The following is a 27,712-nucleotide window of genomic DNA, read 5'->3' on the forward strand; positions in this document are numbered from 1 at the left end:
TCAAACGGTAAGAAAAACCATTTTCTTGCCTTCTATTTTACTGTATTTCAGCCCCGGCTGTTGAGCACCCTTAACTACCGATTTCCCGAAGATGGTAACATTGGCTTGATCCTCTCCAGTGTCCGGCTGGCGGGTTAAATTACGCCATACGCTTCTCAACTTCAAATACAAAAAGTTTATGGCTTCCGCCTCATCCGAATGTTGCTCGTAGACGGTCTGTTTCATGGATGAGTAAGTTGATATTAACAGACTTCTCCATAAATTGACGAAGATGAACATCATTGCAAATAGAAATGAAGCTCGGAAAAATATTGTAAGCCACCATCTCGATGCAACATCCATCTGCCTGAATCCTGAAAAGCAGTAGGAAACGACGGTCTGCAGAGAGTAAAGCCAAGTACAGAACGTCCACTCATACTGACCAAATATGAGATAGCCAAAGGACACGAAGGTGAAAAAGAGCAGAATGGCGAGGCCTGTCAAATGAAGGAACACGGGGAAAACTGCTGACATGGTTTGTTCTGCAAGACGCACTTTGTACAAGAACCTGAAATATCGGTAGGGTTTCAGCACCAGGAGGAAACCTAAAATGCCTGCCACCATCCTGTAGAGTTGGTCAATTTGAGATACAACCTGGAAGGGGACAAATTCTTCTGGATTAAGCAGATAAAACTCCAGCAAGGTAAATGCCATCTTGAATTTCAGGGCAATGAGTAATATAAAAAACATACAGATAGTCTTTATGGCAAAATTATTTAAATTTGTCGCTGTTTGGAGATAACCTATCCTTTCCTGACGTAACATATGAAATTCATCCGCTAAGTAGAACACAAGAATGTAGATCATGATTCCATAAACCACCATCCGAGATGTGGTTTCATACTGGAATTTAGAGAGCTTATACGAATGAACTGACAAAGTTGAACTAATAATGCCCACGTTGGTAGACTCAAAAATGACGGTGACACTGCAGTACAGCTCCACATCTGGAGTAAAGGTTGTCAGCTCAAAAATTAGAGCCCGGGTCCGTTTATCAAGCCACGTGTTGCTTTGCAGATCTTCCAATCTTATTGTTGTATTCGGTCGTTGTTCTCCTGGAAAAAAATAAAATGAATATCCTCCTGGGCCATATGAATTAACCATGCCATAAGATTTATACTCCCATTGGTCAATATCTGACTGATACGTGAACCCTTGAAAATTGGCAATGTGACTGGAGACGGACTTCTTGATTGGGTTGGCCCATGACCCAAGGTAGTGCTTTTGATCTTCTGGGTCATCAGCAAAATCATAGTGACAGGGTTTTTGGCCAATCAGGTAATTGTTTGCAAAGTGGCCTGGAGGAAAACATGGCATTTCAAGATGCAGTCCTCTCACCTGCCTCATTCTGGGCAAACCAAGGATTTTGGACCAGGAGTCTGAAAGGTAGGTGGGCTGATAGACATTGTGTATCAATGGTACAAAAGTGTCACTCATCCAAACGTAAATGTCCTCGAGCTTTGTTACTTTGGACAGACCAAGGGAAAATTTATCATGGATCACTTTATTGTGATAAAATGAAACGGTGGGCACAGTAGAGTAAGCCACAGTTAAAACACAAGAGGCAAAGATGAGATGACAAATGATGTCCTTTATGAAAACAAATGCTAGGTGTTGTGCTCGTACTTTTTTCCTTAAGATGACGACTTCGTCCTCCTCCAAAGGCTCATATTCCCTGCTCTGCCTAATCCTCGTCAGTTCGTGGTGGATCTTTCGGACGTCCCTGGGATCGATGTTCACTCTGAGCAGCTTCATCTTCTGGTATTGCTCTGACGATATCCAGGAGATGTTCTTGCAGTACTTCAGGCTAATGGTGCTCACCCCGGAGATGAGGACCATCTTTAGGGTTTGCAGCAGAAAGACGCTCTCAAAAAATGACGTCATGGACGCTATGAACCATTCTGTGGAGGCGCTGTAGCCGTAGGTGAGGCCATACAAGATGATGAACACGGCGGAGACGAAAGACATGAAAAAAACAATGACCCAGGCGACGTATCTCCACCACCAAGCAAACTGTGGCTTTCGAGTGAACACCTTGATCAGCGTAATCAACCTTTTTTTGGTACTAATTTTAAGGGGCTCCTTTTCTGGGACATTAGCTGAGCTTCCCCCTACTTTGGTCTCATCCTCTTCATCAGTAGTAGACGAGGAGGAGCTCTCATCGCCTTCCTCACTTGTTTCTGAGGATGAGGGACTGTAGTCAGGCACCATATCATCCTTGTCGTCGGAAGGCTTGTCCTGGGAGTATCTAAACAAGACAGTCATGGTCACCTGTAAAGGAACACAACACAGAGCACTGAAGAACCCGATATACATGGACCTTATAATCCGGAATTTTAGTGAGATGACTCCTTCTTCTTCCTGACCACTGAAGAACATGATGTTCAGGAGCAAAGTTGAAAGCATGATAGCCAGGCAACAAGACACTCTTTGCACCCTGTTGAAACTACCAGTGACCACTTGAGAAAATATGGAAAGCCAGAGATGATTATCTTCTAAGTCTCTAGCCAGGCTTATCAAAAAGAAATCCATTTTCTCTAACCTTGATTTCAGATTTGAAGAAAAAATGTATCTCTCTATTTTGCCATCCGCCTTGCCGAGGCCTAGCCACTGCCTACATATGAACAGCCACGATTTTTGAGTGTCCACGTTAAATACCTTGACTCTGCTTAAGTACCAGTTTGGGGAAGAACCAACGTTATTGTGCCAGATGTGAAGGCAATAAATATCCCCTATGTCATACCTTGTACTTAAAAGAAAAGTATCAACAGCTGCACGATACTGGGTTGGGAATTTGGGGTGCTTCATACGATGGATGTCGCTGTAGCCATCCTTCCCAACCAGTTCAAGAAAAACATCCGCCGTGGTTCCGGATCCCAAGCGACTTCCGGTATAGATGGTGACCAGATAGTGCATCCTGTGATAAGGGTCATTATCTGGCAAGACAAAGATTTTGTTCTTTCTCCTCATGTCATCTTTATCTCTAATTATGGCCCAGGATGAACAGAAGATGTAGCCGGCAAAAATGAAAAAAACAGTCAAAACCGTCACTGGATTTGTGTCAAAATCTGCTAAGAGTACTTTCTTGATGTCCAAAGGATTGGGATAAATAACAAAGGTGCCACCCACAAATCTGACTTCAGGTTTAGGCGGCTTTGATAACTGGCGCTGAGCCTTCTTGGGGTTTGCTCCACAGACACAGTGGAGTTTGGACAATCTGGTCCGAGGGCCAAGCTGGCAGGTCTCTCCGGAGGGTTCAAAGTTTGGAAGGTGACCCAGATCTCGGCAGCTTGCAGTAAAAACCACAAGGCGAACTACCTTGGTGGTCTGCCTTCTCACCAAGGGTGGAGCTCTTAGGACCACGGAAACGTTCCACTTACTTGCAGCTCTGGCTAGGACCTGAGACCACAGCAAGGCTCGTGGAAGGCAAATGACATATGGAGCCTTAATTGCACATTCGCTATTAGTCCCCCTTTTCTGCGGGGTAGGAGGCTTGTCAGAGAAAGCAGTGTAAGACACAACCGGGGGGTAGCTAAAATTGAGTCCCAAGTAAATGGAGACATTGAAAGTAATGTTCCTATGGCACAAAATCTGGACATAAATGTCTGGAGAGTTTCTATGCACTTCTATGCTAAACCCACCAGCTGTTACAACACGCTTTTTATCCAGCCCTATCGTCAGATTAAATGCGACAGGATCCTTATCCATTCTATCCATGATCACTTCGGCCACTTTAGGGATGACCCCAACGATGTCCCCGTTTGCTTTGGCACCAGCCACTTTGAACCCCATCACGACTGTGCGGTTGTCTACTGCCTTCATCAGCCAAGGGAAAGGATTCTCCTCAAATACATAATGAACCATGGAAATCGGAGTATCTTCTGGTAACTCCGCCTGGCTTTCCAACTTCACTTTAGGATAAGAACAATTCTTACAAGATCTTCTCCCAGTGAGAGTCCCAGAAACGTCCCACTTTTCATCTTTCCACAAATGGATGGACCAGCCTTTGGCTTCCATATTAACGTGATCTTCTCCAGGGACTTTGCCTTGTAAAACTATATCTGCCAATAATTCTGACACGGAGATTATTTCCTTGATGGTGTTCACAGACCCATTCCCGGGGTTTAAGAGGGAAGCTCTTAACACATTGGACAGCCCGGTAAAAATGCCACCGGCAAGGACCTCGGCTTCTTTAGAGCCGAGATCGGTGTCCCTGTGCCTTTTCAGAGCTTCGATGGTCTTTTGGAGGATTCGGACCGCGGACCGCTGGGATTTCCTATGGACTTCATTTGCATTCTGCGTTATTTGACAAATGCTGGAGATTATTTGGTTTAGTATCCCTGTCTCGGTCATGGGAATCCGCGAAGATTCGTTTAGTAGCATTTCTCGTAGTTCAGTTTTAGAATGGTAAAAACCAGGCAACGGCTCAATGCTATTTAATTCAGAAGCCACCATATAGATAAGGAAGCCCGTGTGAAAGTAATCTTCGGTGTCAAGGAAGGCAGAGAGAGAGCTATTGGGCTGTCTGATGAGGCGATACAGTTCATTGAGAACCACATCCGTTGGCTGACTGGTCCTTGCTTCGTATACCGTTGCCTGCAAGCTGACCTGAGAAAAGGCATCATTGGTGTCGTAAACTTGAACAAGTATATCCAGAGCATATTTTTCAGACGGTATACCGCTGGGAAGAAACGAGGGCGGGGTGTTCTGCTGATGCCCAAGATAAACTATGGTTCCAAATGTATTGTTTTGCAAAGATGATACGTTAGCTATTTGGGTTAGATCAGGACGGGCGATGACTCTGTAAAGGAGAGGTCCCTTCTTGTCATCAAATCCAGAGCACTGGAGACTGAATTTGGTCATCAGCGCAATGCCTTCCCTTGGTTCGATAAAACATTTTCCAATCTGAGGGGGGACGTGGACATAGAAGGAATAGCCACACACAGCCAGCTGGACTCCTTGCACACCCACTTTCAGTTTAAGGATGTACAACTGGCCAGCCATGGATCCAAAGGCCAAAGAATTTATATGCAAATATGGACTTGTTCTCCCAGTGGTTGTTTTAGAAGCCCAGTCAAAATATATTTCCTTGGAATCTGCTGAAAGGAGGCTCCAAAAGTAAACCAAGCGGGCCTTTTCACAGTTCAGACACTTTCCATACAGAATCAATCTTTCCGTGGCTTTGATGGCTTTCTCGCAGTTTTCCAGACAGGCGATGCGCAGGACAGGCCCAGAACCAGCGAGGACGTGAACTGCTTGAAACGCGTGTGCAGATTGGTTTTGCTTGGTGGTGACCAGCTTAAAATAATATGTTGTGTTTTCCTGGAGGGTCTTCACTTCCACGACCTGCACCGGCTCTTTTGAGCGGGTCCAGGACAGATCACGTTGCCTAGAGTGGCATTTCTGACCTGGACTTAACTTCATAGCAGAATAGTCTAATTCCCGTTTGCTGCAGAACCAGTGAAACAGAATTCCTTCCAGAGGCTCAGTCGAATCAGGATCTGAGGATATGGACCCATCCAAGGACCACTGATCAGAAATGCCAACGATCCGGGACAGGCCTCCAGCTATGACTGCCCTTAACCCACTTTCTAGAATCTGGAGGAAAACCGAATCAGACTGAATGAATGTTATATTTTCTTCAGGTAGATACACGCTCATGGTCAAATTGACACGATAGAAGCCATACAACAGGGCATTTCCGGGTATGTGCAACACCACACCGCTTGTATTAATCCCTTCAGGGAGTGCGAGAGGGTTTGGCCAATCTGGAGTGGACCATGCAGTGCTGAGCTTGTATATTTTCCAAAGGAAATCTGGATCTGGACGGGTCCTACATTTCACTTCGGCTGTTGCTTGCAAAGTGATGGCTTTCTCTCTCCTGTAACGCAACACAGGATCCAAAGGGCTGGGTTTATGGATTACAATGGTCAGTTTACGGCAGTAGCTTTTTTGGCAGGGCACAGCTGGCTCCAACACCCTCAAAGCATAAGTCCCCAGAGTGGCTTTTAAAACAGCCCGTACAAGTCCATTTTGCCTGCAATTCACTTCTGCTACGAAGCCTGCGTACTGCGTGGGTCTGAAAGAGAAGACAGAATGAGGAAGAAAACGAGCGACATCTTTAACACGGTCCCTGTATGTGTACGTTTTATTCCAAAGAAGGTGTTCCCTTCTGGAATGAAAAAGCTGCAGGTGGAAAGCCCAGTCACACTGCAAGTGGGGGTGTGGCACAGGAATGAACCACACAACATAGGCAAAGTTTTTATCGGGAGAATGTCCGTTAAAAACGTGAACTTCAATTTCTTTCTCACCTAAGGATTTGAAGAGACTCTCCTTTCGGTTCAGGTACAAGTGCACGCTGAACTGGAACCCTTGTGTCTTCACAAATTCAATAGCAATCAGGGTAGAAAGGGTCACTTGTTGGAAAAAGAGGTGGTGGAGACTGGAGGGCCCACTGCCTTCTTGGGTGGAATACGAGAGCCCATGCTCCTGGCTAAAAATGTACGTCCCTACTTTGATTTTCTGTGGGTTCAGCCTGATGGAAATCGGGGCGGCACCGCTTCCTTGGAAAATTAGAGTGTCATTGGAGAAATTGAAGTGTCCTCTCAGCTTCTCAGAGAATGTTTTATTGGTGCGGAAGTAGATTCTGGAGATCACCTTCTTCCCAGAAGCTTGAGAGGTGGACGGAGCACAGAAATTGCTTTGTAGAGCAAAAGGATTGTATCTGTGGGAGAGAGACCATTCCTCCAGTCCCTGCAGGTCCTCCAGTGTGTAGGCTGCTATACTGGAGCTCAGAGGCTGGAGGCTCCACGAGAGGGCGAGAGGCCTCTGGGTTCGGCTAAGCAGGCCAGAAGCAGCACTGAAGACATGGAGGAGAGCAGGCTGCACGTGGATGCTCAGGCTGAGGCTGAGCGGAGGCCCGTCCTCTAGGTGCAGCAAAACTGTATAGAATCCACGCTGGGGGTAACGCACGGTGACGTGGTAGTGATAGTAGTCTTCACAGACATGGAGCAACGGTGCGCGGAGGCCTTGAGTGGAGGCAAAGGGTTCACTGTGTTGATTGCTGGGAATGAGGCGCTCTGCAGGACTCCCCCCTTCACTCTTCAAGCGGTAGCTCCAGAGGGAACTTTTAAGGCGTGCACACCAGCCGAAGGTCACGGGCTGCCATTCCCAAACAGGAAGGCTCTGTGGCGACAGGAGGAAGAGGTGGACATCCTGCCTGGAAATTTCAATGCTGAAGTTGTGGTGAGCGCAGGGAGGCTGACCGCACAGGGCTGACACACACTGCATCACAATTCGAGTCAGGGCCCGGGGTGAGTAGGACTTTTCTCCATCCGGGCCTTTGCTCAACACAAGCTGACCTGACCACTCATTGGTTTGCATGACCAAGGAGGTGCCTTGGTACCACTGACAATGAGGAGGAGGGGAGGGAGGGGGAGGAGAAAGTTGGGGATCTGGTTCTCCTCTCTCGATCTCTGGTGTCCCTTCCGGCATCCTGGAATACCTCAGGTCAACTTGTCCATCCCAAACGCAGGAGAGGCTCCGTTCACTGTCGTGCTTCTGGTAGACACGTCGCTGGGGGTTTGAGCAGGTCACCTGCAAGGGGGGAGGCCAAATACGAGGGGGTGCGGATTTTGTACACTGACCAACGTACCCCAACAGAACAAGCAGGAGCTCTGCACAGTGCATTTGGAGGGGGTGTGTGTGAGCACTCAGGAAGAGCAGCTTGCCACCATCCTGCCCAAGCCAGACCCACGGATTGTTTGGATCCTAGAACCCCCACAGTGGGGCGGTTGCCCTGAGCAACTGGAGTTCCGGGCCATTGTGGAAGACCTTGTCAATTCCGGAATGTTTGAGCCTGGAAAGCAAAGAGGAAAGAACAATTAAGACAGTGTTTTTCAACTATGGCCGCTTTAACATGTGTGGACTTCAACTCCCAGAATTCCCCCAGCCAGCTGGGGGAATTCTGGGAGTTGAAGTCCACACATGTTAAAGCGGCCATAGTTGAGAAACATTGAATTAAGGATATGGTAAAGCCTCACAAAGTTTGCTCTCAGTTTGTGTATTTATTTTTTTTTTTGTTTGGGTTGCACACTGGTGTAGCATTTGCTTCATTTTGCTAGCAGGTTGGTAGTGCAAAGGGTTGTTGTGTGTGTGTGTTTGTGCACATGCATGCCTGGTTGCCTACAGAGGCTACTCTGTTTCATGCACAAGGCTAATGCTACTGAAGTAGAAAGAAAAATACAGTGCTGATGGGCCTTGCTGGCTGAGTTTTGCCACCTTCTGTTGATGCCTTTGTTGTAGTGCTTTGTACAATTGCAACTGCCAATTTGAGTTTCTTCTTCTTTCCTCCTCCTCCTCTTTCTTTCTTTCTTTCTCTTTCTTTCTTTCTTTCTTTCTTTCTTTCTTTCTTTCTTTCTTTCTTTCTTCTTCTTCTTCTTCTTCTTCTTCTTCTTCTTCTTCTCCTCCTCCTCCTTCTCCTCTTTCTCCTTCTTCTCCTCCTCTTTCTTCTCCTCCTCTTTCTTCTTCTTCTTCTTCTTCTTCTTCTTCTTCTTCTTCTTCTTCTTCTTCTTNCTCCTCCTCCTCCTCCTCCTCCTCCTCCTCCTTATTACTATTATTACTATTACTATTATTATGGATCATCGCACAGTCAGCCAGATGTTCAGACCGGATTTGGCATTTTTGTCTGCCTATCGAGTCCTTCCCAAGGACCTGGGATAGGCAGATGTGGATGTTTGATGGTATTACAGATCTCGTCGCAGGATGGAAGTGGTTCCTAGTAAGGCCGCCTTTTGCAATTGACTAATAGCGAATTTGTCAATGCCATTACTACTACTACATTATTATTATTATTATTATTATTATTATTATTATTATTATTATTATTATTATTATTATTATTATTATTATTATTATTATTATTATTATTATTATTATTATTATTATTATTATTATTATTATTATTATTATTCCAAGGCACCCTTTCCCTTCTTCAGCTCGCTGGTAGCTCCCAGCCCGTCAAGAGTGAAATCTTGAAATAGTCAATCTTCTGCCCGGCAAGAAACTAGAGCATAACAGAGTTGGAAGGGACCTTGGAGGTCGTCTAGTCCAACCCCCTGCGCAAGCAGGAGACGGAGCGCCCACGAGGGCTGCGGCTTCGGGCACCTCCGAAGGGACCCTAACGGGGCTCGGGGGAGCCTGGCGGGGCCGGGGCAGAGGAGACCCGGGGGGAGCACCGCCACCAGGGAGCCCGGCGGGCCGGGGCGGGCGGGTTGTGGCTCTCGAAGGCGGCGCCCGGCGCCTTCCTCCCCGCCTGCCGCCGCCCCTTCCTGGCTCAGGGACGGAGCCGCCGGGCTGCGCTCCGCAGACGGGAGGCGGCGGACGGGGCGGCATGGCGGCGCTGCGGGACTGCAAGGTGAGGCGGGGGCTCCGGCGGGGTCCCGGGGCGGCCGGCGGAGCTCTCGGCCGGACTGGCCGCCCCTGCGGGGCCCCGGACCCTTCCGGACGGCTCCAGGGCTGGGCGGCGCTTGCGAAGGGGCCGCCTGGAACTCGCCGGGGCCGGAGGGGGTCCCGCTCCCGCTGCCGCCGCCGCCTCCTCGCGGCTGCCGGACGCGGCCCGGGGGGCGTTTCGGGGCCTCTCCGGCCCCGCCCGGCTTCTTTGCCCGGATCGGCTCGGGGCCGAGCAGAGGCGAGAGGGACGCTGCGCGCGAGAGAGTGGGAGCAGAGTTCGGATTCAGCCTTTTAGCCCGGAGCTTTCCGGGGTGGCTTCCGCCCGCTGCGGGGTCAGCTGAGAGGGGAGGGCAACTTGTGGGCCATCTGCACCTGCTGAACCAAGAGGAAATGATCTTTCCTTCACCCCAGTAGTATGAAAATTCCTGCTTGGGGGGGGGGGGCTGGACTAGAAGACCTCCAAAGTCCCTTCCAGCTCTATTCTATTCTATTCTATTCTATTCTATTTTCTATTCCACTCCATATTTCACCCTACTCTACTCTACTCTACTCTATTCTATGTTCTATTCCACTCTATATTCTATTCTATTCTATTCTATTCTATTCTATTCTATTCCATTCTATTTTCTATTCTATTCTATTCTATTTTCTATTCTATTCTATTCTATTCTAATTTCTATTTTTATTCTATTCCATTTCTATTTCTATTTCTATTTCTATTTCTATTCTATTTTATAATAGTTTGCCATTGCAGCTCTGCACCTCTTGGATGCTCTTTTCCTGGTGGTGCCCCATCCATCCTGTGCAAGGGCTCTCCTAAAGACCCGGCTGCTTGGTCCCTTGTGGACAAGAGAAACTGGTAGGTCAAGTACCCCAGTCATTTTCCCCGGGCTGCAGCAGAAGAGACGCTGGGGCAAGGTGGGGGATACCAAGTGGGGAGAGCCGTGCCGGCTTGCTTTCTGGGCAAGGAGGGGGGTCCCCTTGGTCAGGAGTTGCAACCCCCGGAGGCAGAATTGTGCTGATCTGGCTGGGAGCCGTTCCGGAGTCTAATACCGGAATGGGAAGTGGGAAGTGAAGGAGGGAAGAGGTTAGAAAGCAGGTTACTCATTACCTGGGCAGCCGAATCGTGGACAAAGTTCAGGAGATGATATTTGGGACTCCTGGGCAGGATTCTGCCGTTGAAGCTTGATGAAGAAGTTTTGCAAAGATTGCCAGAACCGGCTTTAAACAAGTTGGACTAAGGATTTTAAGAGTTTCTGGCTGGGTTCTTGCTTGGATTGGGCGGCCTAAAGAGATGTTTGTTGGGGAAAGGCTGGTAAATGGCACGGCACAGTCTAGACAGTGGTTCTCAACCTTTTTAATGCCGTGACCCTAACCGGTCGTAAGTCGAGGACTAAACCGGTCGTAAGTCGAGGACTAAACTGGTCGTAAGTCAAGGACTAAACCGGTCGTAAATAAAGGACTACCCAACCGGTCGTAAGTCAAGGACTTTCCCTGCCCGGGAGCGCCACGCATGCGTGGTTCCGCCCCCTGCGCCGGCCGAGGCATAGCTGGCAAGCGGCAGAGACGGAGCAGGCCGACCACCAGCTGGCCCAGCCCAAGGGAGGTAAGGCACCCGCCGGAAAAGGGGGAAAAAAATGGCGGACAAAAAAAATGGCGGACAAAAAAAATGGTGGACAGCCTTGCTTGGCGACCCCCATGAAATGGTCGATCGACCCCAAATGGGGTCCCGACCCACAGGTTGAGGACCCCTGCTCTAGAGCATCACTGCTTGAATGAGGTCACAATATGTGGCGCACAAGACTTGTGTGAAGGAGACCAGGATACATGAGGGCATCCCAACCCAAGGGGCCTGGATAAATGACCACGAAAGCCCATTTGGGGTAGTGGTGAAGCCTAAAGACTAGGCCCCAGGAGCCTGGGAGTTCCAGAGCCACCTTGGGCACAAAACCAGCTGGGTGACCTTCAGCCAGTCACTTTCTCTCAGTCCCAGGAAGGAGGCAATGGCAGAGCACTTCCGAAAAACCTTGTGAAAACACTGCGGGGTCTTGCCCAGGCAACCTCTAAGAATTGTACGTGATGGGAAGGAAAAAAGCCCATCGACGTGCAACGCTATATTTGCATAATAAACATTAAAAATAATACCCTGCCAAGGTCAACGAGGCTCTTTGTTAGGATCCAGGCACACTGGGGTGTGCGGAGGTGGACTTTGGTCCGAAGGCAAGCCATCAACATGCAGCCATACCTATCCATGTGCCAGATTTTGGGTGGGGGGGGGAAAGAGTTTGAAGAAAATACTTTGAGGGGGTGATTGTGTGTGCACATGCGCCCCTGCACGCACAAGTGCGTGCGTGTGTGTGTGCGCCTTCAAGTTAGTCTTGACCCCTGGAGACTCTGGAAATTCCTTGGCAATGTTTTGAAGTTTGGAAACCATTTCCCAGATGATTTTCACACTCTGGCTGGACTAGAACTCACAATTTCTGGATTTCTAGGTGAAAACTGGCTGGGTGACCTTCGCCCAGTCCACCTTCCCTCAGCCCAACCCACAAGGTTGTTGTTGTGGGGAAAATAGGAAGAGGAAGGAGCATTAAGTATGTTCGCTGCCTTGAGTTATTTATCGACAATAATAAAGTTGTGGACTTCAACTCCCAGAATAAATAAAACCACTACAACTTTGAGGGGAGAAGCCAATCACTACTTGCTAGTTATGGAAAGTACTGTTGCTACTATTGATTGTAGCAACAGTAGATCACGGGATGGAGGGGAAGATAGCATGACTTTCTGAACATGTAAAGCTATGCAAGATTGGGGGTCTTTAAGTACTTGGACAGGAGACTACCAGGAGATCCCAGACCTGCGCTAATTGGAGAATCAAAAGAGGCCAAGAAAGCAACATGAAGTGAGAAGACGTTGCGCTCAGATCAAAAAAAGATTGATCTCTCTTCTGCTTGCCGTGTCTTTTGACAGGCCTGGCATCCCTGGTGAGAAATAGCAGTGCTGTTATGAAAAGCAATTATGTCTGTCTTGGCTCCCGAGGGAAGAATTTCAAAACCCGAGTTGTGTAATAATGATGAATTTTGTCTTAGGACGTATTCTCACAGTGCTAAAAGCCAGCGGCATTTGCAGGGGTGGCTATGAATTAAAGCTCTTTCAGAAAGGCATTCGACAAAGTAGACCACAACCTGCTTCTTGGTAAGGTAACAAAATGTGGGATAGACAGCATCATAAATTGCACTCAATGGAACTACATCCACATGGAAGAAAGGAAGCAGTGGGGAACCTCAACGGTTCTGTTTTAGGCCCAGTACTCTTCAATATCTTCATCAACGATTCAGGAAGGGGATAGAAGGAGAAGCCATCAAATTTGCAGATGACACTAAACTGACAGGGATAGCCAGCATCCCAGAAGACAGACTCAGGACCCAGGTGGACCTTAGCAGACTGGAACCCTGAGCTCTGTCTAACAAAATGAAATTCAGTGTAGAGAAAAGTCAGGTTTTACACTTGGACAAGAAAAAAACAAATGTACAGGTACAGATTAGGTGAAACCTGGCTCAATAGCAGGATCTGTGAGAGGGATCTCGGAGTCCTAGTGGACCATCACTTAAATATAAGCCAGCAGTGCGTGACAGCAGCCAAAAAAGCCAACACAATCATAGGTTGCATTAACAAAGGGATAGAATCAAAATAATGTGAAATATTAGTACTGCTTTACAAAGACCACATTTAGAATATTGTATCCAGTTTTGGCCACCATAGTATAAAAAGGATATAGAGACGCTGCAAAGAGTGCAGAAAAGACAACAAAGATGATTAGGGTAGGGGTCCCCAACATCTACCGGGCCACGGCCTGTTTGAAACCAGGCCGTGGGAGAGATGGGCAAGCACACATGCGTGAAGCTCCACTCATGTGAGTGGCAGACAAGCGAGCATGCGAAGCTCCACTTGCACGAGCAGTGAGGGGGGGCTGCCCTCTGGCCGCTCACACAAATGGAGCTGTGCGCCTGCCACTGCTAAGCTGTGCGCCTCCCCCACCTGGCCTGGGCCACCAAGCTGGGAAGGTTGGAGACCATTGTCCTAGAACATCCATCATTTTTGTGGCTATGTCAGAAACTTTGACTGCAGTTCTGCTCAACCTGTAGAGCAACTTTCCATAATTAGTAAATAATGAGCACAGAGGTAAGTATCCAAAAGCTGGTACAGGTAGTCCTCAACGTACAAAGGCACTAAAAAAAGTGACTTATGACCGTTTTTCACAGTTAATGGCCACTGCAGCATCCCCAGGGTCACGTGATCAAAATTCGGATGCTTGGCGACTGGCGTGTGTTTACGGGGGGTCTTGAGATCCCCTTTTGCGACCGTCTGACAAAGTCACTTAACAGTCGTGTTACTAACTTAACAACTGCAGTGATTCACTTACAACAAGAAGAGTTGTAAAACAGGGCAAATCTCACTTAACCACTGTCTTCCTTAGCAATGGAAATTTTGGGCTCAGATGTGGTTGTGAGTTGGGGGCTACCGATACTACATTTTAATCCATTGAAGGTAATGAAAAAATACAACATTTACCAGAGTTGTTGCATAGATTTTAAGCCTCTTTGTTGTTAAAAAAAAAAAAAAAGCAGCATAAGCGAGAATTTAAAAGTGTCTTTGTGTGTCTTCTGAATTTTGTGCTTCTGCTTCAGTTTTTCATTCTGCATTTTTTCCAGGCCTGGAAGGATGCAGGACTTTTCCTTTCAACCACCAATAATGAGGCTTGTAAACTGTTCGATGCTGCGTTGACTCAGGTGGGAACGAGGAAGGGGCTGTGGAAGGGGCTGGTGGGCGCATAAGCGTCCTTATCCCTCGTGCTCAGTTGCAGAAATTGTGACAAGGGGAGGGAAAAGAGGGGAAATGGCAAGCGCTTTATACCGCAAAGACCAGCAAGTTGACGGGCGCCCCATCACTGGAGACCTTCCAGAGGAAACTGGACAGCCCCTTGTCGGGAACAGTACAGGGTCTCTCGCTTGAGACTAGAAGACCTCTAAGGTCCCTCCCAACTCTGTTATTCTGATTCCGGTTATGGTGTTTGCAGACTTCCTAGCACTTCATAAAGGTAGAGAAAGATATGGGGGGGGGGGAGGTTGTGCATGTGTCAGGATGCCTACTTCTTCTCTCCCCCTCCCCCTCACCAGCACAAACTGGTGTCTTGGGTACAATTTTATCTACCTTAGAAATATGCACGTGTGACATTTTTGGGAAGGGGTGAATGGGTAGCAAATGTGAATTCCCCCCTAAAAGTCTATTTATCAGTGGCTGCACACACACAAGGAAGACAAGCCAGACAGATCCAGGCAATAGCTGGGGAACTTTTTTTTCCCAAGGACTTGCTATTGCTGGCCAGATGGCAGCCATTCTTGAACAAACAGATTTATCGTAATGAGTTTGGGTTGCCATCTGAGACGGCTAAAATACAATTCATTCAAAAGTGCCTGAAGGGAGAGAAAGGTTTAACTCCTAAACAAGGGCTGTGTTCATTAACCATTCAGAAAAAAGAGCACGTTTTTTGCCAATAGCTATTTCCTGAATGACTCTTTAATGCTATTGGTTACTGACTGTGTTTGATCTGTTGTATATCCCTTGACCCTCCTGTTTCACAGATCCTTCTTTCATGCTTAGATTTCTTAAGCATCATAAAACACCATGCAGAAAAACTGGTACCATAATGCACTTGTTAATTTGCAAGAAATCACAAAATACTAACTTCATAGCTACCTTTTTTGGGCAAACCCGAAGAGCTTGTGACATCTCTAAGACAAATCTTCCGTGCTGTCAGTTTGGGCAGATCAGAGTTCCCTTTGAAAACAGGCCATTTAATTTGTTCAGGTGCAAATTCCTATACGCGTTGAGCAAAATCAGACTGAATAAATGCACGCTGAATTTGTGCGTTTTGCATGGAAATCCTTGCAAATTCTTGAAATTAATTTAATTCAATTTAATCTAATGTAATTCCACATAACACTTGTGACATGGTTGGAAGGCTTTGTGAAAGCAATTCAAAGACTAGTGTTCAGGTTGACGGCTGACAAAACAGAAGCCAAGCAAAATCCACTAGTAATTTTTTTTTAATAAGAATAGAAATAAAGATGCGACTTTAAGAATATTTTGTTGGGTTTCCATATTTGGAAGAAGAGGCTTTTTGGTGAAAGTTGTCATTCTGGACCTCTTTCACAGAAGGCTCTCTTTGGGTTCTTAACCAACACGGTTCTTTTCTTTATTCTTTTCTTTCTTTCTTTATTTTTCTTTATTCTTTTCTTTATTCCAGTATGTGACTTGGACAAACGACCACAGTCTCGGGGGCCTGGAAGGAACCCTTTCAAAACTGCAGGTTGCGGATCCTAACTTTGGTAAGAGGGTCTTCAGCTAACCAAATCTGAGAAGGGTTCAGGATATGGAACTGCCTAGAATTCTGGAGAAAAGGAAGGCGGGATGTCTTCTCCTGAATTTCAGAACTTCAGTGTAAAGTGGAGCAAGAGTCAGGACCACCAGAAGAGACTTGGGAACATGGGAACAGGAAGGTCTGGAATAGTTTTTCTATTGGAGCAGCAGAGGTAACTTCTTAACGTGGGAAAAGTTGCCCATTAGCTTTCCATTTTTTTTTACACATTTATTTGGGAGGGAGTAGGTTCTGGTTGACACTCCTAGAATTGCACTCTGCCCGGTTTTAGCACGGGTTCCTTCAACCTGGTTCTGCCTTGAGTTTTCAGCTTCTTCCTGACTGTTGACTAGTCGTACTGGGGATGAAGAGGGGGCTGGACGGGGAGGAGGGATACCCAGGTTGTTCTCCATCCTCATACAAGGAACATCCCTGGAGGACTTTGGGTCAGCCTCCCCCCCCCTTTCTCTCTCTGTTCAATGTTGCTTCATAGGGTATTTGTTATGGAAGAAAATTCAACATGGAGTGCTATGCATACTGTCTTCAGTTCCTTCGTTCCTTCGTTCCTTCGTTCCTTCGTTCCTTCGTTCCTTCGTTCCTTCCTTTCTTTCCTTCCTTCCTTCCTTCCTTCCTTCCTTCCTTCCTTCCTTCCTTCCTTCCTTCCTTCCTTCCTTCCTTTCTTCCTTCCTCCCTCATATTCCTTCCTTCCTTCCTTCCTTTTTATCTTTTAAACATTTACAATATAATAGACAAATATAACCTAAAATACAGCCGTTTTTTTAAGCTTAGCATAAAGCTTTTAATTTTGTAAAAATATTGTTACTGGGCTGATTAACTGGCTGGCTGATTGCCTGCTCACCTGCCTGTAGACGTGAAAAAGCCCTTCTGACCTCTATTTGCAGTCATGGGCAACGTGATCGCCAACGGCCTGGTTCTGATTGGTACCGGGAGTTCGGTGCGGCTGGACAAGAAACTGGATGATGCCATCAAGAACATGGTGTCCCTTTCACAATCCCAGCCACTGACCGAGCGGGAGAAATTGCACGTGTCTGCCCTGGAGCTCTTCGCTCGTGGGTAAGTTCTTCTTTTGACGGGTTGCGTTTTGCATTTGCGGCCAAATCTAGGCCCGTAGACATCCATAGAAGGAGTAGCTTCTCCCTGAGGTCTCTGTTGCAAGTGGCGACACTGTGAAGTCTCTTCCCTCCTTGGGGTAGGTTTCTGGTTTGGGGTTTTGTGCTCCGTTGATTTTTGCCCTGGACCGATAACAGCTTGACCGTATCTATTGACCTGTGCGCTAAGCTCCGTGGTTTTGAGCTGAAACTTCTGCCTTCCAAGCAAGCACAGATGCCAGGCAGTTTCTCCAGATGCTGTACGGGCTGTGCTAAACTGGACAAACGGGAACGTTTTGAAGCTCAACCCTGTCTCCAGCAAAGCCTGTTTAGAGTATTCAGAGTTAACGCCATCTCTCTCCTTCCCAAAGGGCTCCTGGGTGCCCTCTGAGCTTGCCTGTTTCCTTGCAGACATCTCATTGCCCTAACTAGCTAACATCATCAGTGCTAGTGAGGAGTGGAGTTTGCCGTCGGTTCATATTCTGGTGTCTTGCCTGACTCACATTTAATGACGGTTGCCGTGTCCCAGGGTCAGGCGACCCCCCTTTTACGACCTTCGGACAAGCAAAGTCAATGGGGAAGCCAGATTCACTTAACAACCGTGTTATTAATTTAACAACTGCAGTGATTCTCTTCACAAATGTGGCAAGGAAAGTTGTACAATGGGGCAAAGCTCACTTAACAAATTTCTCACTTAGCAACATCAATTTTGGACTCCATTGTCGTCGTAGATTGAGGACTACCTACCCTTAACGGCCTTGCGTGAACACTAATTTGTAAACTTTTCTCCTCTGTAGGCAGATCTACCGAGCCTGTGATACGTGGGAACAAATCCTGATGATCAACCCAACCGACGTGCTGGCCCTAAAATTTGCCCACGATGGCTATTTCTACTTGGGGTCCCAGTATCAAATGAGAGACTCCATTGCCCGGGTGTATCGTCATTGGACTCCAGATATTCCTCTTAGCAGGTGAGGCAGTTTTGCTTCTGAACGGATTCTAAGATGTTCCTTGGCTTAAAAAAATAATTAAGGCTGAGAGGTCTCCCACTTCTCAGTTGAAGCGTGCAAAAGTGAATCGGTGGGATTCCGTTTTAGCACCAAAAAGCTATTCTGGCTCCATGTGTTCCCCACGCTCTTATTTTTCCACTGGTGCAACACAAATGGATCCGGTGTGAAGGGTTTCTGTGCACAGTTTAAGCCTGCCTGCCTGCCTGCTTCCCTCCACTCTTCCACTTTCTTTCCTCCCTGCTTTTTTTCGTGTTTCCCTCCCCACATTGTTACGAGCCCCAGTGATGTTGCATGCATTGCGACATCACAACATCCCTGTCTGCATTGTGTGACTCGGTTTGCCTTCCCAAAAATGCCCCTTAGCCCAAAGTACTCTAGCTTCCCCTCATTAACAGGGTTTGTGTGTGTGTGTGTGTGTTAACAGACACAATGGAAGACGAAAGAATTGGGGAGAAGATCGGAGAAAGAATGGAATGAACCAGGATTCCATCAGGGAACCTGTGGCGAAGCTTGTGGCGAAACACACAACAAAAGTCCATCTACTCAGCATTCATCCTTGATGAATATATTGACCGTGTTAAATTAACCCATGTTCGGACAGAACACGGGCCCTAAACGGACAGTGGCCCAGGTTCACACATCTTGCTAAAGGACAAAGAGTAGAATACAGAATAGCAGAGTTGGAAGGGCCCTCGGGGGTCTTGTAGTCCAACCCAGGCAGAGACTTGTCCTTCTGCCTTCCTGCCATCCCCAACCCCGGGGGCTTTCTGAAGGAGCCACCTGCTCACCCTTCAGCAGGCTGCAGATTCATCCCCCAGAGGGGGGCAGGGAGAGGGGAGACATGCCGTGGCCCCTCAAGATAAACCCCAAAGTTCAGATATTGTGCAGCTGCTTAACTGGATCTGGTTTGGGAATTCAGGGACCCCTAACCTAAAAGTCAGAAATGTTGCTTTAAAGAGGGTTAACTCTTTGCTGACCAACCTCTGTGTGAAAGTTTTCCCTTTTCCCTTTAGCTACATCAAAGGCATGTATGCCTTCGGCTTGGTCGAGACCAACTTCTATGACCGTGCTGAGAAGATGGCCTTTGAGGTAAGGGAAAGAAGACGTGAAGTATTCATACCACTTTACAATGCCTTGGTAAGGCCACACTTGGAATACTGCATCCAGTTTTGGTCACCACGATGTAAAAAAGATGTTGAGACTCTGGAAAGAGTACAGAGAAGAGCAACAAAGATGATTAGGGGACTGGAGGCTAAAGCATATAAGGAAAGGCTGCTGGAATTGGGTATGTCTAGTTTAACGAAGAGAAGGACGAGGGGGGACAGGATAGCCGTCTTCCAATATCTCAGGGGCTGCCCCAAAGAAGAGGGAGTCAAGCTATTCTCCAAGGCGCCTGAAGGCAGGACAAGAAGCAACGGATGGAAACTGATCAAGGAGAGAAGCAACCTAGAACTAAGGAGAAACTTCCTGACAGTGAGAACAATTAGCCAGTGGAACAACCTGCCTCCAGAAGCGGTGAATGCTCCAACACTGGAAGTTTTTAAGAAGAGACCGGACAGCCATTTGTCTGAAATGGTGTATGGTTCCTGCCTGAGCAGGGGGTTGGACTCGATGACCTCCAAGGTCCCTTCCAACTTTTATTATTATTATTATTATTATTATTATTATTATTATTATTATTATTATTATTATTATTATTATTATTATTATTATTATTATTATTATTATTATTATTATTATTATTATTATTATTATATGGAGAATCCTGCCCTTCATTTTTTGACAGAGAAGCTGAGTGAGGGGGGGGGAATCAGAAGGGACCAGTAATATCTCTCTCAGCCCCACGGTTTATTCAAGGACTGAAGTTTCCAGGAATTCCATCCTCGGATGCAGAAGTTTTTAAGAAGAGACTGGATGGCCACTTGTCCGAAATGGTATAGGGTTTCCTGCCTGAGCAGGGGTTTGGACTAGATGACCTCCAAGGTCCCTTCCAACTTTATCATCATCATCATCATCATCATCATCATCATCATCATCATCATTATTATTATTATTATTATTATCTAGCCAAGTCTTATGTGAAGCTCTCCACATTATGCAATGACAGCTTCCTTAGAATGCATCATTTTCTATTCCCTGCATTCCTCAATTAGGCTTTAGCCATCAACTCGAGGGATGCTTGGTCTGTCCACGCTTTGGCTCACGTGAATGAAATGAAAGCGGATTTTAATGGCGGGCTGGCGTTCATGAAGCAAACTGAAAACAACTGGAAGGTAACCGTCTACTTATTCGGTTTTTCTAAAATGGCCACCAGCTTCCTCTCACCCTGAAGGGTTTGTGGCACTTTTTGCCACGTGTCGCATTATGTGGCAATAGTGGTTCCTTATAGGGTGCCTGCAGGTGGGTTGAAAGAGTCAGGATGGTAACTGAAGCGTCACCCCTGTTTTATGCGTATCTTCTGCAGTGCCTTTTTGGAGAGCAGGTTCGTGGTAGTTACAGACCGCTAGCAGATTTTAAGTGATTTTATCAACATCCTAGATTTTTGTTGCACTTTGGATGCTTGGCTTATTATTGGGGTCTTGTGTGTGATCAAGACACCATTTGCTTAAATCCATCCTTCAGGAATATGGAAGTTTAGATCCTGATCTACCTTAGCAGACTATTCTAAGAATGAATATTGCAACAGGGACTGTCAACATCAGGAGAGGGATGGGGGAATGTATCACATCTGGAACATCAGCATAAAAGACCAAACTCTTTGGCCTTGGGTTGATCATCCTGGCATTTCTCTAACAATAGTTTCCGATAATGTACTTCTGGAGGGTGTTTTTCTTCTGCTTGCACCAGAATACGTTTCTAGCTTACGTTGATCGTGCTTTCTCCATTCCAGGACTCTGACATGCTTGCTTGCCATAATTATTGGCACTGGGCGTTATATTATATTGAAACGGTAAGTGGACTCTTCCACCGCTATCTGTCCTTTCAGAAGGGGTCACATGCATGTGGGAAGCGGAGAGCTGGTATCATCTCCAAGTAGTAGAAATAGAACAAGATGTTAATCATCCCCTTTTGTGACAGTAAATCTTGCTTTCGATGCGCAACTGGGATGGAATCAGGGCATTCGCCAGCAGTTCAGAAAAGTCACAGGGGTTCCCCAACCGTGAGGGTCAACCATGGGGTTCGCTTTGGCTGACCTTGGGGCAGATGTGGCATCTGGTGTGTGTGTGTGTGTTTTGCGCTGAGTGCGCTGGTTTAGTATTTCTAGTGGGATGATGGGACCTGTTGCACATGCGTGGCTAATTCCTGAAGCGGACGGTGGCAGTGATTTCAGCAGCCACAGTGTGAGTTAAGACTCGCACCCGGGGCTGAACCAAGGAAACCACCTTCCCTTGGCCAGAAATGTGGTGTTTACAAATCATTGTTTGTTGGGCTTTTTATATTCTCCATTTTCTTTTGGATCCTGGTGCTCAGTAATTGCAAATAGGACAAGGGGTTACTGGGATTAGAATCTGAGAAATGACAATTCTGATGACTCGTTTTCCTTCCCGTGTGTGCAGGGTGATTATGAGGCTGCTTTGACAATTTATGACACCCACGTAAGTACTAGATTCCTTGCTTTAACCTTATTCTTATCAGTTGCACTCAATACTGTAAAATAATTACATTTTTGTACAAAATAAAACTGGATTTGCAAATTGAGCATGCCCATATGATTTACATAATATGTGCTGCTTTTAAAAAAAAAAATAATAATACATGTTCCTGAGTAGGTAACAAGAGAGTTTTTCAGAGTAAAGACACACTTCTGTGTACACCAGGTTACACAATCTCTGTTAGAGGTGACTACTGGGGGGGGTAGTCTTTTGTTGAGTTGTTAAAATCTGGGGTGTTCGAATTCTCTATGGAGTTAGAGGTCTCCGTATCTCTGCTGCCAGTTAGAGACAGTCCAGATTCAGCAGTTAAGCTCTGACAGTCCTACATTACCCTCCAGTCGGCTGTGTAGGAGTCAGTGCTTGTTTAGTCTGAGAAATGTGCGAGAGAAGAAAAACCTGTGCTGTAGCAAATTGTGGTTTTTGTGGCTCTCCGGTGCACTTAATATATTGAGGCCCGTTTTCTTGTGGGTAGACAATGTGCTTGAGGGTTCTTCATCCTTGAGAGTACTAGCATGTGTGCACTTTATTTGTCATTTAGGGTTGCAGTACCTGGGTGGAGACCCTGAAGAAAATTATAAAATGTGTGCACTGCCTGACTCTTAACTTAAAGGGTTTTCTCTCTTCTGTGAAATCCTTTCTTTTAAATAGGAAGAGGAAACGCAAAGTAGGAATAAGGAGACAGGAAAAGGAAAAAAACTAACTTTATTCTGATAGCTGTTGAGGAAATTGAACAGTTCAAAACAATGCTCTCCTTCCTCCCCTCCCCCCCCCCCAATAGTCTAAACCAGGGGTAGGAAACCTTGGCTCTTTTATGACTGGTGGACTTCAACTCCCAGAATCCCTGAGTCAATATGGCTCAGCTTGGAAACCTCTCCCTTTCCCCTCAGCATGGCTGGCTCAGGAATTCTGGGAGTTGAAGTCCACGAGTCATAAAAGGGCCAAGGTTGCCTACCTCTGGCCTAGGCCTAGGCCGCTTTCTGACTCGTGAACTTCAACTCCCAGAATTCCTGAGCCAGCATGGCTCAGCTTGGAAACCTCTCCCTTTCTCCTCAGCAGGGCTGGCTGAGGAATTCTGGGAGTTGAAGTCCATGAATCATAAAAGAGCCAAGGTTCCCCACCCCTGGTCTAAACTCTTATTAATTTGGGATTTGCAGATTGCTCCCAGCTTGCAGCTGAGTGGGACCATGCTGGATGCGGTTGACAACAGCTCCATGCTATATAGGCTTGAATTAGAAGGTACAAAAAAAAAGAGTTTTCCTACTTACATTTTCTAAATGTCTTGCAGAAGAGATGTCCTTCGTTTTGTTTCGCCTCCTTCTTTACAGTTTAAGTTCATATTTATATTCCCTGTCAAACAAAAAGATTTGTTCAGCTCGGTGTGTTGAAAACTGTCAACTGGGTGTCCCATTGGTGAGTTGTGTTTAATTTGACAAGAGTGAGCAGCTGAGGGAGGCTGAGTTATTGTTCTGTTCTGTTGGAAATTGAACAAAGGGAAAAGCAACCTGGAATTAAGGAGAAACTTCCTGACAGTGAGGACAATTAACCAGTGGAACAACCTGCCCCCAGAAACTGTGGGTGCTCCATCACTGGAGGCTTCCAAGAAGAGACTGGACAGTCACTTGTCTGAGATGATATAGGTTCTCCTGCTTGTGCATGGGGCTGGACTAGAAGACCTCCAAGGTCCCTTCCACTTCTATTCTATTCTATTCCATTCTGTTTTATCCCATCCCATCTCATCCTATCCCATCCCAATCCAGTCTAGTCTATCCCATCCCATTCTATGTCTTTCCGTTCTGTTCCTGTTCTGTTCTATTCCTGTTCTGTTTTGTTCTGTTCAATTCTAGTCCTGTTCTATACTATCCTGTTCAGTTCGGTTCTGTTACTCTACTCTACTCTACTCTACTCTACTCTACTCTACTCTACTCTACTCTACTCTACTCTACTCTACTCCTACTCTAGTTTTATTCTGTTCTGTTATTTTATTCTAAAATTCTGCTCTTATTCTATTCTGTTTTAATGAAATTAATCAAAACAATGGAAAAATAACCACAAAATAATCACAAGGTGGCAGTCTGACAACAAAGCAAACATGAATCCTGCCTTGAGCTTCAGACATGCAGCTGGGGGGGGGGCTGGGGCAGGCGAGTGAGCGGGGTTCTCTTCTGGGGGGCAAAGGCTGGCAGTTCTTGCTTGCCAGAACGGAGCAGGGGAAACACCTCGCGCCCAGGTGGGGAGGGGGCAGAGCAGAGTCTGTCTTGGGGGGAGGGAACCGGTTTCCGTCCCGAGACGGCTGAGCTTAGAATCGGCCCCCAGCAGAAGGAGGCTCCAAAGTGTACAAAGCGGTGGCTTCTCTCAGACGTTTGCGTTGCCCCCCAACTCGCTCACGGGGACGCTGGCCAGTTCTCAGACCTAAAACACGCCTCTCTTCCTAGGGGTGCAGGTGGGCGACAGGTGGGAAGCAGTAAACCAGGTGACGAAGAAACACACGCGGGACCACACCTTGATCTTCAACGATGCCCACTTTCTGATGGCCTCCCTGGGTGCTCAGGATCAAAAAACGTCCTCTGAGCTTCTCACCACTTTACAGGACCTGGTCCAGTAAGTGACCCACCCTCCTGGCAAGAAGCCTCCGTGGCCTCCAACGTGGCCTCCAATGTGGCCTGTTTAAGAGGAGCATCTTCGTAAAGCCCAGTGGGAGGGGGGGGGCTGTTTTGGTTTCCTGGACTAGCCTGCAAATGGGGGTCGCTCGTTCTTGTCCAAGAACTACGGGACGTCCTTGACTTCAGGTCACAATGGGGAGTAGCATATTGTGGCTAACCAAGGCGGTCGTTAAATGAGTCGGACCCAATTTTACAAACTTCTTGATCGAAGTACAGGTAGTCCTCGACTTACAACCACAATTGAGCCCAATTTTTCTGTCGTTAAGTGAGATGTTTGTTCAGTGAGTTTTGCCCCACTTTACGACCTTTTTTGTCACCGTTGACAAGAAAGAAGCCTGCAGCTTTTCACTGTGTTCAGCTTCTTAATGAGCTTGAAGTGCTGTTGACATCAAGCATGGTTGCCCGTAAAAATGTAAGTTCTGTCTTAACCTGCCAAGCAAATCTAAGGAATGTTGCCCAACAATCAGGCAAAAGAACCCAGGGGGACCTCCAATGCACTTCCAGCAACACAGTCCTTGACTTACGACGACTACTGGGATTTCTGTTGCTAAACGAGGCAGTCGTTCAGTGAGTCACTGACTGAGTTTTTGCCATGCTTGTTAAGCGAATCACTGCAATTGTTAAGTGAATCGTGTCATTAAGTGAAGCCAGCTTCTCCCATTGATTTTGTGTGTCGGACGTTGGCTGGGAAGGTGACAAGTGTCAATCATGGTGGCCCTGAACCATCTTAGATACATGTTGGTTGTCCACATTTTTATCGTTTGACTTTTGGGATGCTGCAGTGGTCCTAAGTGCAAGGACCGATTGCCTCTTTTTTCAGTGTGGCAACTTCAAACGGTCGCTAAATGGATGGTTGTAAGTCAAGGATTGCCTACAGCAGGGGTCCTCAACCTTAGCAACTTTAAGACTTGTGGACTTCAACTCCCAGAATTCCTCAGCCAGCTTTGCTGGCTGAGGAATTCTGGGAGTTGAAGTCCACAAGTCTTAAAGTTGCCAAGGTTGAGGACCCCTGGCCTACAGGGACAGATTTGAGCCATTCTTCGCTTTGGGCTTCCTCCGGGCTCCCTGCCCTTGCGGTGCCAGTGAGGAACGTTTTCATTTGGGGCTATGAACTGCCTGATTTTACGCGGGTCATTTCCAGTCTGGCTCTCCTTCCTAGGACTCCCACGGAAGACGATCAGCTGAGCCTGGTTCCCAGTCTGGGGCTGCCTCTCCTACAGGCGTTTGTGGAGTTTGACCAAGGACATTACGACAAGGCGGTGGAGCTGCTGTACCCCGTCCGATACCAGGTGGTTAAAATCGGAGGGAGCGATGCCCAGGTGAGGAGGGAGTTACGGGTTTTGCTGGCTTTTTCATGAGTGTTTTATTCCTTTATCCAAAGGTTTCCCAACCTGGGCCACTTTAATTATGCTGGCTGGAGAATTCTGGGAGCTGAATTCCCACACACCCTAAAGTGGCCCCGGTTGAGAAATTTACTGGTTTATCCTGTTAGGGGTGGGGGACCTCAGGAAGTCGTGTCCTACACACATACACAAATCAAGAGGGACTGAGAAGCACCACAAATCCATAACTTAGGTTTGGAAACTCAGTTAGTGAAGACCCAGGATTGTCATTTGAATAAAGTGTCAGCTGGGCTCCTGGACCCCGGTTCCAGGGCCCCCCACCTCCAGGTGTGAGCCACGAGCAGGATGGAAGACCTTCAGCTGGCTGGTGGGACTGGAACACCCGTTTTGCGATCTTCGTAACATTTGTCTGGGATTTGTCAGCTTGCTTCCGCTCTGGATTGCTAATTCTAAATGTTCAGCTTCAGCTTTCCTGGGAATCGTGTTTCTGTCCTGATTTCGTCTTTTTTTCACACAGGGATTGGGTTTGCCCATTTCTCCTGCGTGGGAAGAGCACTCAGCCTTGGTCTTCCTTCTTTCTCTTTCCTCAAACTGTTGGTTTTGGGAAGGATCCTGCCCAGAATGACCACTGCGTTACTAGCTACCTTGGTTTTTAAAGGAGAGAAAGAGAATTGCTCATTCAGTATGCAAAGCAGAGTCACGGAAGTAAAGAGGGGGGGTACTTCCTTTTAGTTGGTCAGTTCATTATTAGCCGAAGTAGGGGTATTCATGGGGGGGGGGGGTGTCAAAAAGGTCAAGATGGTGGCCGAGACCATGTAATCAAAAGCCCACCTCTTTTTTGTGTATACAACGGGTGTCGATACAGAGGTGGAACTTCATCTTGGCCAATATCCTGATATCTCTGCAGATATCTCTGCAATATCTCTGCAGATGCTCCAGTCAGTCTGAGGGTTTAACCAGCCTGAGCAGCAAATATAATTCATCCTGAGCATCACGTTCCACCTTAGAGCCTCTAGCAGAGGCCGTTGATTTAAAAATAAAAAAGGGAACATGCTTACGTTTAATTCTGGAAAAGCAAAATTTCTAATTCCATGTTGGGTAACTGCTCAGCGGAAGTGGGCTGCAAACTTCCTTTGCACTTACGCCTCATCGGTTCCAGACGCTCGCCCTGCAGTCGTCTTGCTAGGAATAAATAACGTCTCTTCTACATTTCCTTCTCTTCCAGAGAGATGTTTTTGCCCAGTTCCTGATTCATGCTGCTTTAAAATGTAAATCTAAAGCCAACCAAAGACTTGCTAGGTAAGTACAACATGTACTGGATTCTGGGTTTTACGTAGTTGAAAGACAGCAATGAACGCAGAGGTGAATCCTGGTTGCAATCCGTAAGAGGAGCAGGGATTCAATTTTTTGAGTGGTTGACATGGTGGAAAGTTCTGCAGTCACCACCAGATAGCAAGGAAGACAGTTTTTTTCGGAGGAGACATGAACATCTGTTATTATTTGAAAGGAGGCAAGAACTTTTTGCTTTTATTTTGAATGCCCACAGTTCATTACAGACTCCCATTAGAGAGTGATTATTAACCCGTCCCCTGCTAGTAACAAACTTGCAGTTAAATTGTATCTGCCCAGAAATGCAATCTAAACCATTTTGGTATTACCAAAAAAGTTTAACAGCTTTCCTCAATTCCAGCTGGAGGCTTGCAACTGCCTTGTTTTCTTCCATCATCTTGTCCCTATTTCAAGATGTTTTTTCTGATTTCTCAGTGTAATCCACAGATGTGGGATTTTCTGCTGGGGCCAAACAGTCCTGCTTAGCTTTTTTTTTTAAGATAAACTATTTTGTAGTTTACTCTGTAGGTTTTATTTAGTCCGGGTCACTGACCTGTAATGAGGAACTTGATTTGATTAACCAGGATTAGTAGGCGCGGTCATTTATTAAATTATTTTTGAAGGCGTGAGAAGGTGAATTGGCTGAAAAATTAAAATGAGTTTTGAAAAACTCTCCAGTGATGGGATACTTGTGTTGAATTCTG

The 27,712-nt window shown here is 46.7% G+C and overlaps 2 protein-coding genes across 2 annotated transcripts in view; one reads left to right on the forward strand and one right to left on the reverse strand.

Moving 5' to 3' along the window:
- On the reverse strand, positions 1-9,432 carry LOC114922494 (polycystic kidney disease and receptor for egg jelly-related protein-like). Its single transcript, XM_029283897.1, has 2 exons — positions 9,382-9,432; positions 1-7,635 (listed from the first exon to the last, which is right to left on the reverse strand). Exons 1-2 carry the CDS (start codon positions 9,430-9,432, stop codon positions 1-3), a joined length of 7,686 nt encoding a protein of 2,561 aa, XP_029139730.1.
- TTC38 (tetratricopeptide repeat domain 38) overlaps positions 9,431-27,712 on the forward strand; it is a 19,252-nt gene continuing 970 nt past the window's right edge. Inside the window, exons 1-13 of the mRNA XM_015814616.1 lie at positions 9,431-9,454; positions 14,199-14,276; positions 15,794-15,875; positions 16,807-16,978; positions 17,811-17,984; positions 19,037-19,112; positions 20,177-20,296; positions 20,914-20,973; positions 21,581-21,619; positions 22,831-22,912; positions 24,109-24,274; positions 25,496-25,655; positions 26,905-26,978. Coding sequence (XP_015670102.1) covers positions 9,431-9,454; positions 14,199-14,276; positions 15,794-15,875; positions 16,807-16,978; positions 17,811-17,984; positions 19,037-19,112; positions 20,177-20,296; positions 20,914-20,973; positions 21,581-21,619; positions 22,831-22,912; positions 24,109-24,274; positions 25,496-25,655; positions 26,905-26,978 — 1,307 coding nt within the window. The remainder of the gene's footprint in view (positions 9,455-14,198; positions 14,277-15,793; positions 15,876-16,806; positions 16,979-17,810; positions 17,985-19,036; positions 19,113-20,176; positions 20,297-20,913; positions 20,974-21,580; positions 21,620-22,830; positions 22,913-24,108; positions 24,275-25,495; positions 25,656-26,904; positions 26,979-27,712) is intronic.

This window comes from Protobothrops mucrosquamatus, unplaced genomic scaffold (assembly GCF_001527695.2).
Source record: "Protobothrops mucrosquamatus isolate PMUCROS unplaced genomic scaffold, P.Mucros_1.0 scaffold268, whole genome shotgun sequence".
NCBI lineage: Eukaryota > Metazoa > Chordata > Lepidosauria > Squamata > Viperidae > Protobothrops > Protobothrops mucrosquamatus.